At 34.5% G+C, this 20,072-nt stretch overlaps 1 protein-coding gene across 14 annotated transcripts in view; it reads right to left on the bottom strand.

The window, feature by feature from the left end:
- The window catches only part of Ralyl (RALY RNA binding protein-like), a 710,633-nt gene that overhangs the window by 57,868 nt on the left and 632,693 nt on the right, over window positions 1-20,072 (bottom strand). For all 14 annotated transcript variants that reach the window (NM_001357033.1, NM_001357035.1, NM_178631.4 and 11 more), the window contains 2 exons: window positions 17,154-17,201; window positions 8,564-8,727 (listed from right to left, as the gene is read on the bottom strand). In NM_001357033.1, coding sequence (NP_001343962.1) covers window positions 8,564-8,727; window positions 17,154-17,201 — 212 coding nt within the window. The remainder of the gene's footprint in view (window positions 1-8,563; window positions 8,728-17,153; window positions 17,202-20,072) is intronic.

The following is a 20,072-nucleotide window of genomic DNA, read 5'->3' as shown; positions in this document are numbered from 1 at the left end:
GCTCTCTATTAGTAATACCCTATTATAAGTGCCTTTTAAGATTGAATTCTGACATAGCTAAACCCAGTGTTCCAAGATCCCAGAAAGCAGCAAGGAAGTTTAACCTATTCAGTAACTAATTAAGCATTACAATAAGACGGAGCCAGTGGCTCAACTGGTCTGCAGAAAGAGCCTGGAAATCTCACTGAGATAGAAATCTTTAGTACAGGCTACATTCCATACTTATAGCAAGTTGATATACTCTCCTGACAAATGGAGATTCTTCAGACAAGATAAGAATTAGCAAGGCCTAGGAATTTAGTGGTTCATGACACTACATTATTCTTGAGGCCTGCCATGAGTAAAAACCCCCTGGTGCTATTAACACTAAAGTGTGAAATTCTTGCCTGTCACTAGGCTGATCCTAGGCAGGTCTGCTAATCTCTATTGTAAACATTTATTTGGTCCCTACAATTCCTTTCACAGTCATTCCCTTGTATCTGGAAAACTTCAATGTACCTTGCCTGATGTGACTTGCAATCCCTGGTATTTTCTGTATTATAAAAAAGTCCGATGCTCGACCTGACAATATATTCAGATTCAACACCTCTCCTGTGTGCATCTGTTTGTAAATTCATCCTACACTTTGCCCTCCTGCCTAAGAGACCCGTTCCATGCAGACACAGGGACCCAGAGGGTCTGCGGCAGTCAAAAAGTAATGATTAGTTCTTTTTTTGTATCATGAGATATGATATATACAGGAAATTAGGCGTGCAGACTGACACCATCTCCCTATGTGTACAATTTTGAATTAAATGAAACTAGTTCAATTTATTTTAGGCATCTCTGGATTCAGTCTATCCAGAGACAAATAAAGAATCTGGAGATAAAATTTTATATCAATGATTCATAATAGAAAGCACCTTTACTCAAGAGTAGACATGCTACACTAACTAAAGACAGTGTGTAAATTAAAACTGGAGGGTGGTATCTAATGAGCATTTGATCTGTTGACTATTCTATAATTCACAATCCATTGTACCATCATGCAAAGAATTATTTGACAAAATAAATAGTAATAATCCTAGGCATTTGAAGCTCTGGGTTTCATGGTTATTTAGAATGTATATTTATATTCCATGTTTAATATTCCTAATACTACAAATCTAATTCCTGTTCTTTTTGATATAATATAATTGTATCATTTCTCTTTTCCCCTTCTTCATTCCAAACCTAATTTACCAATCTTGTAAAGAGTTCCATTAAGTCAAACTTCAAAGAATTTTGCTAAAATAAGTTGGAACAGTTCTTATCTTTTCCAAAGAATTTCTTAAGTGAAACATATTAGCATGTTTATTCATAAACTTTATGCCTTTATATATAAATACTCGTTCTTTCTATGTTTCTATAGTTAGAAAAATAAGTTTGAAAATTAGGTCATTCCATTCAATAACTCTCCATTAGTTATCTGCTCTGTGCATCCATTCAGATAGAGATTCTTTATGAGATACTTATAAGCAATTATATTTACACTTTATGATAAATGACAGAAATATATTATTAAAATACTTGGTGACACGTGTATTGTTAAGATTACTTTGTAAATTATAACTAAATGAAAGAAGTAATGTCTTTTAGGATTACATAGCACAGAAGCCATGAAGTCAAGTTTAAGAAGATGACAAAGACTGTCTGAGTTTCTCTTTACCCCTAAGCCATGAATTACTTATAGTGAGCTGCCTTCCTGGCCTCATGGAATTTACGGTTGGTGGGGAAAGTATGTAAACAACTTATCATAAGATATAAGAACATAAATATATAAGATAAAGAGAAATAAGTTAAGAGTTCCTATTACTTGGCATTGATAATTCCTCCCAATATAGTGCCTGTCAACAATGACTGTCTTTATTAATGGACCATGTTTACTTATTTCTTGTTATATGAGTTCCTCAGTGTTCTATTTCATGTGTGGGAAATGAGACTTATCATGTGATATGTGCTAATTAGTTAGACTACGTCAAATATTGGGTAAAATAAAAATAAATTATTTTTATTGGGCTTGATTATTGATTTTCTAACTAGCCAAAAAGTACTAGACCCCTGAGCTAAGATTAGAAATCTCTTGTATATTTCAGCAGAAAACATGCATCTCGTTAAAAAAGTAGGCAAATGTTTTTGGGTCTTGAAAGTGCATAAAGGTCTGATTTCTTTTAAACTTTTAAGAAAAGGACAGGGATTTCCTCCATTTCTCTGATTGAATAAATATAGCAGTAACTAACATTAGAGCTACAGCATTGCCAAAGCTACCTCTAACTTCCTGTAGATGTTTTATGGCTTTTATAATAATCTGTCACTTATTTTATATTGATGTTCCATTAAGGCTATCAACTATAGTTTTCTATCCTGGTAGACATTATAATTTAAATTAATTGAATATGTTGACTAGTTGGTTCTTTTCTTGAGAAGAGATTTCTTATGCCATCATATTTATAAGGGGATTATCTTTAATCACAAAACTTTATGCTATGCTTTTGATTGATGGCTAGGCAGGTTGGTCACAGTTTTAGTTTTAGCAATTTAAAAAGAAACTAAAATATACATAAAAGTCTAATTTCATTAAACTCTCCGAATTTTTTAAACTTTAATTTTTTTAGCCAATACACAGAAAATGACATAATTAACAATATAGAATAATATGATTTAACATATGTATGAATTTTGTAAAGTCATTGAAGACAAACATAAACATACACACACACACACATATCACATAGCATTTCATATACTGCACAGACAAAATACACGTTTCATATGCAGGACTATATATTGTATATCTATTTGTATGTATATAACCACTCTCTGTATTCGCTCTATTGTGTAAGCAAACATTATCAAGACATATTTACTATTGAACTTAAATGATATTTAAATATGAAAAGGTGCCAATCCATTAAATAATGCAAAATGCCTATTAAAAATGACAAATATAAACAGTTCAGTAAACAACTACTCAGATTCTATCAATATTAACACCAGAATTTTTCACTTCACTCAGAATTTTAATTAGTAATTTAAGTGTGTAAAACTTGAATATTCCTAGAAAACAGGCTTAATTGTATAAGAAAATGAATAGAGATGGAAATAAACACACTGAATAATATAAACAAGGCCAAAAAGCCTTCTATTTGTCCTTTCATTTGTTGGTGTAATATTTCAATCACCAGATATATACGTTTCATTTTGAATACTCACATAGGTAAGTTTATTACCTATGACCAGAGACCAAAGAAAGGAATGAATGAATGAATGAATGAATGAATATATAAGCTTAATACCAGGAATGGGTTACTCATTCTTTGATATGGTTGGCTAGAAAGGTTCCACAGTTTCTGAAATCTTACATAATATTGGCAATGCTCTTGGTTTCCCTCTAAAACTTGATGATGAGAGCCATACCCTTGAGACATAGGACATGTAGAAATCAAGCTTATACTAATCTGGAAATTTCATCACTACTGGCTACTTTTCTTAGTGGTGGGAGATACTACACACTCCATTGGAGAAGAAAAGCTTATCTATCAATGAACCTTATGAGCTATAATATTGACAGACCTGAATGACATGTCCACTGGTACAATATATACAAGATCATGAAAGGAAGCACCATTTTCTGATTGGATTTATGTTCCATTCCACAAGATAAAACTCAAGCCTGGTAGCATTATTAGTTGAAGAACCTACAGACAGACAGACCACAGATTCTAGGGGAGAAACTAACACTGATTTTGTAAATGGACAAAATATTTATCATCTAATTATTCATCATTATAACTATAGATTATTGACTTTCTCAATCCTCACCAGTGAAAATACAATTTTTAGGAGGTGGTGGTTAATCAGAGACATACAACTGAGCAAGGTGAAGACAAAACATTTCACAGTTCTGAGCTCTACATGGTACATATATATCTTCCAAGTCCAGGTATCATGAAGAGAGACTTTAAGAGCCAACGGATATTGAAACAGTATCTCGACTACACATATGAACACATATGTGTATGCATGTAGAAAACTTGTGCAAATCCAAGCCAGACCACATCCTAGAGAAGATAAGTGGAATGTAATCTCACCCCCTAGAAAAGAAGCTATTGGCAACTGATAGCTCCTGGGGAGAGAGAGAGGAAGAGAGAGAGGAGAGAAGAGGGGAGGGGAGGGGAGGAGAGGAGAGGAGAGAAGAGGGGAGGGGAGGGAAGGGGAGAGGAGAGGAGGGGAAGAGAGGGGAGGGGAGGGGAATAGAGGGGAGGGGAGGGGAGAGGACAGGAGAGGAGAGGAGAGGAGAGGGGAGGGGAGGGGAGGGGAGGGGAGGGGAGGGGAGGGGGGGAGGGGAGGGGAGGGGAGGAGAGGGGGGGAGGGGAGAAGACAGACACAGAGACAGTTCTAATAGTTCTAAGAGTATATCCCCTGGAAAGTCAACCATGCTTCAATGAATAACTACTTATCTACAAATATTTAGGCAAAAATGTTTTCTTTTCTGGGTACATTGGAAGGTCGGTGGACCTTGACAAAGTTGAGGGAAAGGGAGAATATGATCAAAATATTTGTAGGGAAATTTTAAAAGAACTTTAAAAATAAAGGAAAATATGATGAAGAGTTATAGAGGGAGACATCCAACACTGAACTCTCTCTCTCTCTCTCTCTCTCTCTCTCTCTCTCTCTCTCTCTCTCTCTCACACACACACACACACACACACACTCAGGCAAATATACAAAGATATCTTGCATGTATCTACACAGAGACCATGATAACACTTAAACAGGAAGAATGACAAATACACCCAAAATAAGAATGATAAAAGTAGTTGACAACTTACTTACCTGACAACATATGAAAGAGTTAAGGTTAACTATAGAATTAGACTTTTAATTAACCTTTTAGAGCATACTAAGTTTTATATTGCTTAGAGAAAACACAAAAATAAGTGGTTAACTGTAATGGGATAAAATAAATTTTCCAGAAGGACATTGAATGCTAATCCCTCATACTTTGAAGATAACTTTATTTGGAAGTTGATCTTTGCAGAAAAACATCAACATAAAGTCATTAAGGTGAGCTAGTCTGGTTAGACTAATCTACTTCTGAGCAGAAAAGAGAATATACATAAAGACATAGGTAAGTACATTGTGTTCTGTGCTTTAGTCTTGGACATCCCAGATATATATTCTTTAAATTCCTGCTCCTCTAATCTGCCCAGCTTCTGATTGTTATAACCTTAGGAGAGTGACATAGGAAGCAAGACAGAAAAGATGGAAATGCAACCCAAAGCACAAAACAATATATGAGACAAAGTTAAATTCAAGGTTAAAGTAGAAAGTACAATACTATAATATTTACAGGTCTGCAGTTCAGAGAAGTTGTTGAGTCACAAACTCAGACACTTATATCATATACAGACTCCTAATATGTGGCTACAGCCTCTGGTTCTGATAACTCCATGACTTTCAAGATAGTTTCTAATGTTTCTGCATTTCCACACCTGTAGAATGGAAGTGGTGTGAATATTCACAGGATATTCACAGGTTATTCATGAATAACAAATAAACTTATATGTACAGCATGTGAGGCACCAGCTATTATAGATATTAAAATAGAATTATATATTATTTTCCTCTAAATATACAGAAACACTCAAGGAAAAAATGAGGCATGTGTATAATACACAAGAGAAACTTTACATACTTTTGAACTTTCAGGATTGGACATAGAAACCTGCTGCCACAAAACAGCTCTAAAGAGGATGTGTATGTTCCAATCTGCCATCTACTTAATGCCAAACATGAGCAGAGGCGAAAACATCTGCCTACATGGGAATCACTGTTCCAGAAGTAAAAGATATTCTTAATAAGATTGAAAAAGGAGGTTTATTGATTCTTATTCTCCATTCTCTTAATTCAGCTAGAAAATTTAAAAGTAAATAAGTAAATAGATAAATAAAAGTTAAACCTTAAAAAGGAGAACAGAACTAACTGAATGATTTTAATATCAAGAAACTGGCATAAAACAACTTTTACAAGCTCTTGCTTTTCTCAGACTTCTGCTAGTAAGACATGAAAACTCAGCATTTGAGTTTTATAAGATGGCACCTGTCACACATGGCCCCGTCTTAAGCCAAACGTATTCCTAAATTGGTGCCTATAAAATCAGGAGGTGCTATTTTCCAAGGGGATATTTGGAAAGAGCATGTTTGTATGTACACACTGTGAAACCATAGGGTTTGAAATGAGGGCTGACAAATGTTATGTAGAGTTGTGGGAGAGGCTCAGTGGAGAACTACATATTCCAATGACAGTGGTATTTCTGTTGGTATACCACTTTGCCATTGAGCTCTGGATAAAATGTACACAAGGCTTTTGATACTTCTCTTTTTTAAAGGATAATAAAAAACACAACACAAACACAGAGTGCAATTTGAGCTTCATATTTCAACAAGGGTCAAATTCAATAAATTTCTTAACTCTGAATGACAATCTAATGACATATTAGATTGTTTAGAAATTTACCAGACATCCATTCTCTCTTATTCTGACCCAAAACAAAGTTTACACTACTCATTTGCAGAATAGATTTGAAATAAATGCAGAGCAAACTTCTGTTTGCTATTGAGAGTTCAATAGAACTTAGCAAACCAAACTCAAGTTTCTAGAAAATATTTGTTGTTTCTTCCTGAGCTATTTTATAGGGTACTTTTGCATAAAACATAGTAATTTGATAGTGAGTTTTAATATTTCCTATGATGTGGCAATAAATATCACTTATGTCTTTGTGTGGCAATCAAAGACCTGGTTTCCGTTTATGACTTCTCTTTATGGGTTTCCTGCCCTGTGTTTGGGGCCACATAGCTGTTCTCTCCAAGTTGTCATATTTTCTCTTGGAGAGAGAACCCCTAAGACTCAGGAACCAAACAGAACCCCCCATGTCTCTGGAAGATTCTATAGTGTACAAGATGTATATCTGCTTTTTGCACATCCAGGCTTATGAAAATTATATCTATCCTATCTATCTGCCATTTGTCTCTATAATCTATCTGTATCTATCAATCATCTACCTATCTCTCTATGATTATATATATATATATATATATATATATATATATATATATACTCCCACATGCATGTATGGAGAGACAGACAGGCAGAGAATGAGAGTGACTCTTCTGAGGTGCAAATCTTGCTGGGGCTCCAGGTGTGAAGCTTTCCAAAATCATCACCCATGCAGGTCTGGGCTTTCCTGTGATGTGACTGCTTATGGGTTATCAATACTCCTGTGAAAACCCCTGAATCCATATTCTTGTAGCCCCAATAACCTCATTGATCTACTAAGATAGATTTGGACAGAATTGCTTCTTTGGTATATTATTGGTACTAGATCTGGAGTGAATAAATTTTCCTTGTTTGGATCTACATGTTCATAGTAAAATCCACACTATTGTTTATCTTTAAAAATGGGGTATTTGTCTCCCATGTCTTAAAACTTTTGTGATATGGAATAAGAAAAATCCCTATGAAGCTGCCCTGGAGCTTGCTTTGTGTTCTTGTTTTTAGCTATGGTCCCTCACTTGTTTCCGGCTTCAATGGCTTCTTTGTTGTTCCACTGTGACTGTTCACATTTTTGACTGCCATTCCTTGCTCTGCCTGATATAATAATACAGACACTTGTCCTTCAGCTCCTTCGGGTTTCTGCTAAAATATCCCTGGGAATAGACAGTTGTAGCCTACTATTTGAACCAGAGCTATTCCAGTTTCTTCTAAGACATTCTTCTCGTATACCAGTAGTATAACAGCTTAACTCCTACCTTTTCTGCATTAACATATAATTTCAAGGAAGACAGAAAATGTGTTACTATTTTCTTTAGCAGTCATATTCTAACGAAAATGTAGATTTTCTCAGTCAATCCATATGAAGTTTTTGAATATACACAGTTAGGAGGCTGGTTATCTCTACATATCACTGACTCATGTGATTGCATCATCACTACTGGCTAGTTTCCATAGTGCTGAAAGATGTTATGCACGCTACTGGAGGAGAAAAGCCCATCAATCTATGAGTTTTAATTATTTTTGAAATATATATTCAGATATAGATATCATAATGACATAGGGAATTGGTAAATTATTCCTTAAAACATCTATCATATCATTGTCAATTTTCATCCTTAATTATCTTAATTCTAAAGCATTCAAAGTACATATTTTTCACAAGTTTCTCTGAAAAGAAAGTCCATGTACTCTTTTCAAGTGACAGTGTTTCCTTATTAAAAGTAACACATTCTATTTCCAAGCTTTACTCTATTACACAGTAACAAGGCTAAGGGCACAATATAATTTAAAATGATAAAATCATATTAAAATCAGTCCTGGTTTACCTCTTTAACTATCTACTGTATGTGATGTGGTGGAAATCAAGAATAGGTAACCATTCATGTTGTTCCACTAATAGTTACTAGGTAACCATTCATCATAGTTCTTTATGTATTGATGGCTATTTCTACTTTATGTACAGGGAGATAAAACAGGGGGTTTTACTTACACTTAGAGCCTGATGAAGATGACCCACCAACAGTAGATCTGGATCCCCCTTTCATGGAAAAGACGCCTTTGCCCCTGCGTGTGGTGGTGACAGCCACTCTGGGACGTTTGAGTGGGATGACAGCTCGAGGAGGCGGAGGTACACGGCCATGGTAATCAAACAGCCTTCACAGACACAAATGGTTGAGAGTTGGTAAGATGTCTAAATGTTCTACAGTAATCATAGGAATTATTCAGACACTGCTCTGGCAAGATTTTATGATGACTGTATTTTTGTCTTTGTTTACTGTTCAGTAAAGGTGTTTAACAGTCAATTTATCTTTCAGAAACCAACAGGATGCTCTTTCAGAATGCTCGAATTAGACCTGAATATAACTTTTGTGAGATAAGACAGGAGTTTTGCCCTGATAGCAATATAAAATTGCCAAAACAAGGTTGATCTTTGTCCTAGGATGTATTTCTTTGAACAAACAACCTTATCCTAATATTGAACATATAACTTCCTTTTATCATTAGAAAATTCTTATATTGCCCAAGAGTAGAATGATTATAGAGTCATGAACAAACCAGCAAATAGAATTGTCAATTTATGGGGAAAAGTAGAGATAAAACCAGCTCAAGAATAAAGTGTATGAAAATGGTGTCCACCCTCTCCGGTTGTTTGAGAAAATCAGAGCCCTCTCTACCTGAGGCTGGGTTTAAATGAAACTCAGCTAGCCATAAGGTAGAAATGGATGGACTGAAGCATTAGAGGGAACTAGTAATCAAAACACTTTGTTATTCTGACTACTTTCAGCTACACAAATTGAAATAAAGTCAAATTGAAATAAAGTCATTTGTAGAGTTAGCTGGTAAAATTTTTTCTAACTGAAATGTTAGAAATACATAATAAATAAATTAATAAATAAATGTTCTATTTTGAGTAAAAGAAAAACTGATATTCATCACAACAATATATTTTCATCACATACCAAAAGGAATAAAGGCATATGGTGTAAGCTCATACAAGGAAATATGCCATCCAGAGACTCCAATGGTTCACATTATTCATTCTGCAAACTCATACGCACTAATGTTTTATATGATAGCATATTTGAGAAGCATAACAGCTTAGGGACAAAATGCTAGGTTATATTTATTCTATTTGATAACAAATAAGATATATAACTACATCACCCAGTACAAAAGAAAAGGCATATTTATTTGCATTTATGATTGTTATATATTTTATTTTGACACCATTATATGAATTTTGGTTTTGTAGTTAATTTAAAGCAGTGACTAAATAAATCAATATGAAATTCAGAGAATAAAACAATATGAAATTAAAAGAACAGAAACTAGAACAGGAAAACATAATTAAAAAATTTCTATGAAAAGTTATTTCATAAAAGATTATCTTGTAAATATATATTTCTGAAAATATGATCATCTCTTTTGGGAAGATAACATATAAACATAATATAAATATAAATTTGTTTTCAATAGTTTAAAAAAAATCATTTACCATTACTATGTCATAAGATAAAAGGAAAATAAAGTTTAAAAGGGAATGTTTTGATACAAAGATCATCTTCTACCTGTGTACAAAAAACGAAGTCAAATGTGGCAGAAGTCAAGTGGGGCCCTATCCTGTATGAACTAGCAAAGTCCAACATAGCTGAGGACTTGCTGGCAAAGAGCAGTGGATGTCAGGATGCTAGGGTTTCCTTCAAAGTCCACAGCTGGATGAGGCATAAAGGGTTATGAATACAGTCCATGCCAACAGAGAACTGGAAATCAGAAGGGTCAAGAAAATTTGTCCCTCATTTCAGTCATAAAATAAAGTATACATTAGTTATTTATAAGATGAATTCACAAAGGTCCCCAAGTCAGTGTATTAAAATACAATACCCAAGACCATCAAGAAGAATAAAATATGGCATTTGGTTCATCTTCAGGTATGAAATTACTGTTTGAGGTAAAATGTTTCTGTAGCTTTTCATGTGCGTTGAAGTTCATTATACAAACAAACTGATTAATTGGGTGAAGAAAATCCTCAGAACACAATGAGACACATGGAGATGTAAGAACTCTGTAATGGATCTGTTGTGCAAAGAAGCTGCCATATTTATTGTTACTGCAATTACAGTGTCCTTTAACCTTTAACAGTGCTTTCTAGGTCACCAAAATATCTGTCAATATGTTGTCACATTCTCCAAGCTGTGATGCAGAACCTTTGTCTTGTGTTGAGTTTCTCTGCTCTCATCTCTCAATGGCAAGTGGTTTCAAAAAAAAATCATGTGAAATTTTCACCAATTTCATCTGCCACTCTGAAGTGCCCATGGGAATCATTGAAACTTAAGTGTTTTAGTATCATATATAGAATACAGAACAAAATAGAAGGAAGGCATAGGTACTGCAAATGTGAATAAAATTCTAATATAATTGCAGGGGAAGCACTCTTAAATATTATTTGACACCTTTGAGTTCATTAGAAATATAAAGAAGGAAGCTGGTCATGAATCTCTCGCATAAAACATAACATGTCAGGTGGGAAAGGGCCAGTTTCTCTGGGTTTGAGAGGTGGGCTAGGGTTTCTATATGCATAGGGATGTGTGGGGGGTGAGAAAGAATGACACAGCGTTTTTGTTTTTGTTTTTGTTTTTTTCAGTAGAATTCACTCTACAGTAAGTTGAATTAGTTTATCATTATAAATAGCATTTGGAGTAAGGACAACTCATTTGAAATTATAGGCTGTCTACAGAAATTACAGTCACAATGAAATAGAACCAAAATTTCAAAGTTTGTTTAAAGTATTTGAGTGACTTTTATTATCACTATATTATTTCATTCATTCTTACAATTATATTTTTATTATTTTACTTGATATGTCTTTAGTTTTTCATAATAGTGCTTATTCAGAAAAAACAAACCCTTCTAATACTTGCTGAATAGATAATGGTTATTATGAAGCCAAGCATATAATTTTCCCTTTGACAAAGTCAATTTTACAATTAATACTCAACAAAAGTCCCTCTGCTTGTCAATGAAATAAATATAGTTAGAGTTAGTGTAAGTGACCTTAAAGAAATTTTGCAAGTTTTTATTTTAGAAACATTTAAAAATTTCACACATTTTGTGTTTAACTTTGTTTCCTTTAAATAAAACTAGAGAGTCATGATATTATTTCTTAGCAAAAGTTAAAAGCTGGTAAGGCTAATTTATTTGATGATGTGGTAGTAGCTTGACTCTTAGAAGAAGACTATTATTTTTCATCTCTTATCCTCAAAGCATGTTGCTAGGGATAAAAGTAATTTAGTACCATATTAATATAAGCATAGAAAACAAATATAATTTTTATTACTATGAGAATAGTTTATTGCTAGGCTTTAGCAATAATGGTATCTGTGGGAAGTACATGAACAAAGCCCTATATCTCTCAACTTTATACAATGAAACAAACACCATAATATTCTAAGCTTTCTTTTTAGCCATCTATACACTTTTCAGAAACCAAAACTATAGTACATATGTAAACATGTTGAAAAGATACATCTGTTTCTATATTAAGAGTTTTCAGCCTTCTTTAGTGATTATCTTCATGTTTAATTGGTATGATATATTTATTTTCTAGTAGAAGCCTAGTAAATCAATGCCAAGATGTTGACTTCTTTTTGTTTTCTTTTATGCCTTCTTTTATTTTCTTTACTTAATTTTTTTTTTTTTTTTTTTTTTTTTTTTTTTTTGCCTTGCGTCTTAGTCAGGGTTTCTATTCCTGTACAAACATCATGATCAAGAAGCAGTTGGGGAGGAAAGGGTTTATTCAGCTTACACTTTCTACATTGCTGTTGATCACCAAAGGATGTCAGGACTGGAACTCAAGCAGGTCAGGAAGCAGGAGCTGATGCAGAGGCCATGGAGGGATGTTCTTTACTGGGTTGCTTCTCCTGGCTTGCTCAGCCTGCTCTCTTCTAGAACCCAAGACTACCAGCCCAGAGATGGTCTCACCCATAAGGGGCCTTTCCCCCTTGATCACTAATTGAGAAAATGCCTTACAGCTAGATCTCATGGAGGCATTTCCTCAACTGAAGCTCCTTTCTCTGTGATAACTCCAGCTGTGTCAAGTTGACACAAAACTAGCCAGTACACCTTGATTCTTATTTTTGCTAATAATGAGGAAGGTGTCAAAATCAAATGAAAGGTTTAAGATTGAAGTTTAATATGGGTATATATTATATAAGCAAATAATAAACTTTCATTAACAATTTCAAGAACCTTTTAATAAATACCTATTTGGTTCTAAATTTCCCCTAGAAAATATTTCTTTTCTCTATTCATGAATCAAACTTACTGTTGCTATGTAGTTACTGCTAACAAAATCTTTGGTATGGAGTAGAAGAAGCTCAGAGGCTGGCTTCTTCCCAGGATGCTTTGGCAATACATGGATAATAAACAAACAGTTTGATGTAGTCTGTTTTATCCCTAAACTCTACTTTCAGCATGCTTTACTTCTGACAGACTAGAGTCCAATAAACAAGTTAATATGCTCGCTTCATAATAAGAAGATATACGTACAGAATTTCCCAAGCCTGGTATGGCCTTGATGGAGACAGAGTGACATGGTTCCTGCCCCTGGCACAGGGCCCTGGAGTGAGCCTCTGCAAGAACTGATGGCTAATGTGGGCTGGACATAAGGCTTGTATGTGTAATAATGTAAATATATTCTAGATCCAGTACTACCAGTGGAGAAAACTCTCTTACCAAAGAATGTCCTCATTGTTAATGTTAATGATTCCATGATGGCTAGAAACAGTAAGTTGAGGGTGTGACTATGTCTCAACAACATAATAAACACGGGGACCTCCAGGACAGCCCTTAAGGATATGGGAAAGAGCTCTACATACATGAGTTCAAAAATATATAATTTATCAACTTGGCAAAAACTAAGGACACAACATGAATTTTATGAGAGGCTTCATGAATCTAAAGGAATAAAAACAGGTGCACTGTGAGCCAATTTGTCAAAAAAATACTAAAGAAGGAGATAAAGAGATTTAGGGAGTGATGATTCCAGGAGATCCCATCCAGCTAAGATTTTTGTTTGTGAATTAAGGGGTTGGGGTTATGAAATGCTGATACATAAGATAATTAAAAGGGAACCTGGAATATATAACTGAATTGATATATATATAAAAACCTGGGCTTTTCGTTTGCATGAGATGAGCTAGTAGAAAGCATTAATAGTTCTTTAGAATTTTCTCTACAAAGAACTGAGCTGTCTGGAGATCTCTGGAGAGTGAAAACAGCTTTTCAATATTTTTTTTCTAACAGAATTTTTGATTTGGTTGGAAAATTCAAAAATTTTTTATAACACCTTTTCTGACTTTTTTTTTTCAGAAAACCCATGAGCTTTTACAATTTTCACTAGCAGAGAGAGCTGTCTCAACAGATTTTAGAATAGCAAGAAAAAGTTGTGTTGAGCAGAACAGAACACACACACACACTCACACATACACACACACACACACACACACACACTCAGAGAGAGAGAGAGAGAGAGACAGACACAGACACAGACACAGACACAGACACAGACACAGACACAGACACAGACACAGACAGACACAGACAGACACAGACACAGACACAGACACAGACACAGACACAGACACAGACACAGACACAGACACAGACACAGACACAGACACAGACACAGACACAGACACAGACACAGACACAGACACAGACACAGACACAGACACAGACACAGACACAGAGAGGTCTGGAAAGCCATCTCAGCAGAACCTAAGCTGCCAGCTTAGACCCATGATTTGACCAGAAACCCCTTTATCAGAATCCCTCTCTAAGCTGAGGCTGGTTCTTGGCAAGAATTCAAATTATTCTCAAATTATTCTTACAAGTCACCAGAATATTGATGATTTTATTGTTTTTATGTTTTAAGCAGTAAACTTTTTAACAGTTTCAGTTTGCTTCCCTCCATTGTTTGCATGCAAAATTTCCTGACCATGCTTTCAGAGGCAACTCCCTGAGAAGTAGAATGATATTATGTGAGTTTTTTACTTTAACATAATCAATATTACTACTTTCTAACTGCTTAATTTCATATGGAACTTTAAATAATTAAATAGTATATTCAACTGGCCATTTGAGGTAAAAAGTAAAACCACTAAAATGGTTTGATTCAACTTCTGACATGGTAAGGTGGGAATTTTAAGCCATTTTGTTGGTGACCATTAAGGACCAGACACAAATTAACCATTACTATTCATGCTAAAACTGTATTAACTTTTCTCTAGTTTATTAGTACAAGGACAGAATGATCCAAAATTGAACACGGCCCGTTTTGAGCCACTACAACAGTACAAATTATCCTACATCGGGAAACATCCATGACATTTCTTATTTTCTAACTGAACTTTATTCTTTACCGGCATTTATAAAGTACTTGGTTCTTTTTCTGGTGGCACTAAAGTTAAGTGTTGGATTAAACTGCCAATTGCTTGGAAATTGAAGAAATTCTCTGGGAGAACTAAGTATGCTTGAAGCAAATCTCTTACTTCACTTGGAAGCATATTGATGTCTGTCATTGGTTCTCCTAACATACAATTGCCTGCCCTCCACTATACCAGCTTTTTTTTTTTTTTTTTTAAAGAAAATACCACTGAATGCTGAAAAATAATTACTGGACATTGCGTGTACCATGTGATACTCAATAAAATTAAAAGACAAAACAATGTATGGGGCTGCATCAGTGAATAATATTCAGAACCCCAAACATGCAGAACAAGGATGAGAATATAAACATCGGAGTGTCACTTATGAAACTGTTGCTTCTGGAGACCTTCCTTCAGGTACAGGAAGGTGGGATTGGGATGCCCACTCCAGACTTCCTGTTTGAATCAGTACTTTAGAATGAGAATAGAAGATGGAAAATGGACATACTAGTCTGTCCATTGCTATGATTACTCCAGCTTTGTTTCTTTACCCTGGCAATCATGACTTATCCCAATAGCAGCAGAAGAATTTAGATGGAAGGAGGACTTGCATCATTTGCTTCTTCACACTCTCTCCAAGATATCCATACCAGTAGCCTACGTTCCCTCCTCGGGGATCTGATTCCCAGTTTCACAGAACTACAGAGGACTGCCTGAAACTCCCACCTATGATTTCAACTCAGTAAGTCCCATTTTCTACAGTGAATTTTAATATCAGCAAGTGCCCTATCAGCAGTGCCCTATTTCTTACAGTCACTAACTCCATTATACTTTTGGTTTGTCCTTTCAAGGTCTCAATTCTTATTTAGTGTAGAATTTTTAAGGCAATTATCTCTGCTAAGCATAAATGGTGTCATTTCTTGTTTTGTTTCCCCCTAAACAAAGCATCATGGTCTTAGGAAACAAGCACAATGTTCACTCTCTCTCTTCAGGAGTGTGAACTACAAGTGAAATGTCACTCCAAGACATGACAATGGTCTATTATGGAAGCAATATTGAGTGACGATCTTATTACCCAGAAATGTAGACATTGTTACATAAAAATCAGTATAATACACATTTACCATCATAGTTAATATTGTTAATTTACACTAGCATTTGGCATTGATTCAGTATAACAAACATAACCAGGACTATTGCTTGTTATCCATAACATCATGAGATAAAAAAAAATCATATAGCAAATAGCAGGTTTTGCAGTATTAAATAACAGCCCAGTTTGCAGTATTGTACAAGGTATTTGTAAAAGGTTTACATTAAAAACAAGCTGAGTGTGTCTTATGCAGAATAACTGCTTAACTGCTGACATGCATCCAGGTCCATTTATCTTGTCCAGTCTTTCTTGGTTAATTTCCCTTTGTTGGATTTTATATTTATTTATATTCTATATCCTATATTTATATTCTATATTTATATTCTAAGCCACTGGTGGCAGATGCTTATGCCTTTCTTAGCCAAATGCTTTAAAAAAAGAAAGAGAAACTACTGAGAGCACATTCTGTTCAGACAGTCTGTTTGTAGGATAATCATAATGATCCATTGCACACAGAGAAGTCAAACAGACTGCACATAAGACAAATAAGTAACATTGAAAACTGGCTGTAGTGGAGAGTTCTCAGAGAACTTTAGGCTCTATAATACTTTGCCTGTATAAGGTCCTTGGTCTTTCCAATGTAAGGTCTATTTTTCAGGTTTTGGCTTAAATAAGTATTTTTTTTTATATAAACAAAAAAGGAATATCTTTTTATTAATTAATTCTCAAAACAATTACCTTTTTAGTGTGTGTGTGTGTGTGTGTGTGTGTGTGTGTTTGTACATGAATGCATGAGAAGAAAGAGGAGGTATGTCAGAGGAAAACAAAATTTTAGGCTTTGTCAACTCTAATGTTTAATTCCAACTCCAAGATCTAATACATGTGAATAAATATAACAAAACTAAGAAAACATATCTATGTGACAACTGTAGAAACTTCACATTTTAAATTTGTAGTCATATTATTTCAAGCATGTAAATTAATTAAAGTTTGAGTAAATGAAATGCATACAAGAGAACATAATACAGAGTCCTGATAACAAAGTTGAAAAATTCACATACCGATTGTAGAAATCATCTCTGTAGTAATCGTAGTCAAATACGTAACCACTAAGGAATGAAAAAACATAGTTAATGTGGGTTTGAGTCATGCTCATTTTAATATTAATTTTTTACTTTGTAACACAAAAATCAATTTTAATTTATATGAACATATTTTAATGTTTTACCCTGTATTTTATAAAATACTTATACTATAATGCTGTAGTTTATTGTGTTTATTAATTTAAATTTTTATTGTTGTAAAGTACACAGATCATGAAAATTGTCATTTTAATAATTTCAGCTATAATTTGAATGTGCCATTTAGCATATAATTTTAACCATGTCCTGTATATAGTTCTGTAGCATTAAGTGGACTCATAAAGTTATATAAAGAACATCACTATATATTCCATGAACGTCTTTATAGTACTAGATAGATGCCATTTCCCACTTTCCTCTGTCTTAATCACCTCTATCCCATCTTCTATCAATACATCTGCCTATTTTAGGTATCTCACAAATTATGAATCACAGATGGGTATCATATAATTTCTTTTTTAGTTGATTTATTTCTATTATCATACTTTATAATTTATCTAATCTATTATGTACTAGATATCAGAATTACATTCTAATCTAAACCTGAGCCTTAAATATTCATATTGTTTTGTTTGCTTATTCATTTACTAGTAAAGATTAGACTTATTTTTAGAATATTGTTATGGGAAATAATGATACTGTTATATCTTGTGTAGAGTATCAATATATTTGCTGTCATTTTCCCTGGGAGTATACATAAAATTCAAATTCTCAAGTCAAATCATAATTCAGTATGTAAATGTTTACAGAGCCTCTTTATGACTGAAAGGTAATTTTATATTTCCACTGTCATTTATTTTTTAACTATTCTCAAACCAGGAAAACTGAGAACTTTACTAAAGTGGTTTATCACTCTTGCTTTTAAGAAAAAACTGCATGTATGCCTCCTTAGACTTCCTGTATACAGAAGGAAAAAGCTCAATGTGGCATATCTAGTCTATCAGAATCAGATCTATCTCCAGGGTGAGGTGAAGTGCTACTTAATTAAGAGAAAATCTTGTCATAGAAATATCTGATTAGATGACTGCATACTTCTGATTACTGGTTACAGGAATGCTATGTCTATCTCTGCAAGTCCCGAAGAACAATGCAACCACTGCCTAAAGATTAAAAAGAAAAATAAAACAAACAAAAAAACCCCAAACATTAGTTTGTTACTAAAGATCATTGAAATAGAGTGATTAAATGCTATAGTTTATATTGCTTGCAATATAACTATGTTGTTGAACTGAGGGATTTTCAAGAAACCCTACTGGCTACCACCAAGTTTTGGGGCATAAATTGTGGGACGTTTCTAGTGAAACAATACATAACTTTCTTCCTTTGGATAGCAAGTATCCTTGGTTAATGAGGGATATTGAGACACTTGGCTGAACTTTCATTGCAAAGACTAAAATTAAACTTCAAAATTTAAAATTAGACTATTTGCAATTCTAAACTTCATATGGAAAAAAAACAGGTGAAACAATCTCATGCAATAAAAAAACAAAACTTCTGGAAGTATCATCAATACCTGATTTCAAGCTGTACAGAGTTATAGTAACAGAAACTGCATGGTATTGGTGTAAAAACAACAGATTGATGATTGGAATCTAATCAAAGACCCAGAAATAAATCTACACTCGTACCAACACTTGTTTTCTGACAAAGAAGCCAAATCCATATGATGGAATAGGAAAATATCTTCAATAAATGAAATGATGCTGGTAAAACAATGTTTGCATGTAGAAAAATGCAAGTAGACCGATATTTACCAACCTGCACAAAACTCAGATCCAAGAGCATCAAACACCTCAACATTAAAACCAAACACACTAAATCAAATAGATTGGCCAATAACTTCGAATCCATTGGTACAGGAGACAACTTTCTGAACAGAACACCAACAGCTCAGGCTCTAAGATTAGCAATTAATAAATGGTACTTCATGAAACTGAAAAGCTTCTGTAAGGTAAAGGACATTGTCAATATGATGAAACAACAGCCTACAGAACTAAACAATATCATCCTGAGTGAGGTAACCCAGACCTAAAATGGCAGATATCAAAAGACTGATTATCCTTAAAGTGCAGGATTACTATGCTATAATTCACAGACACAAAAAATGTAACAAGGAGTGTCCAAGGAAGAATGCGTAAATCCTACTCACAACAGACAATAAAATAGACATCAGAAGTGGATGAAGAGAGGGAACTGGTTGAGAGTCGGGGTGGGGATGCAGTGTAGAGAGAGGGGGTTGTGAGAGGGTTGGGAATGAGAATGGAAATTGTTGGTAGTGCATCTCTGGGACAAGCTGGAGAACTGGACAGGTGAGGCACCCAGTAGTCTTTGGGGGTAGGACTAGCTGGGATTCCTAGCAGTGTGGGATATAGAGCCTGAAGTGGCCATCTCCTGTAGCTAGGCAGTATTTTCATTGGAGGGAGGGGAGACAGCCACCCACTCCCAAAACCTTCAACTCAAAATATCTCCTCTATAGAGGGATAAAGATGGAATAGAAACCAAGGGTCCAACTTCTTAGCAGACATACAACAAATAATAAATCTTACCAGTGTCTTCTCAATTAATGTTTCTTGCTCCTAAATAAATTGAATTGCCAATTGTTGAATACTTATTTTAAGTCATGTATAACAATGGGAGTTGTAGCTAATATCTGGAGAACCCCCAAGAATGCCAGTCTATGTAGAAGGGATTAGACAGAGACACAGCTGACTGTACTTGCAAGCAGAGTTCAGTGAACAAGAGTTCAGTGAATTACTAAACAGAAGTATACCCTGCCATCTTAGGCTTTTATTGCTGTGAAGAGACAATATGATCATGGCAGCTCTTATAAAGGCAAGT

This window comes from Mus musculus, chromosome 3, assembly GCF_000001635.26.
Source record: "Mus musculus strain C57BL/6J chromosome 3, GRCm38.p6 C57BL/6J".
Classification (NCBI taxonomy): Eukaryota; Metazoa; Chordata; class Mammalia; order Rodentia; family Muridae; genus Mus; species Mus musculus.
The sequence above is the reverse complement of the archived record's forward strand: the minus strand, read 5'-3'. Positions and strand labels throughout refer to the sequence as shown.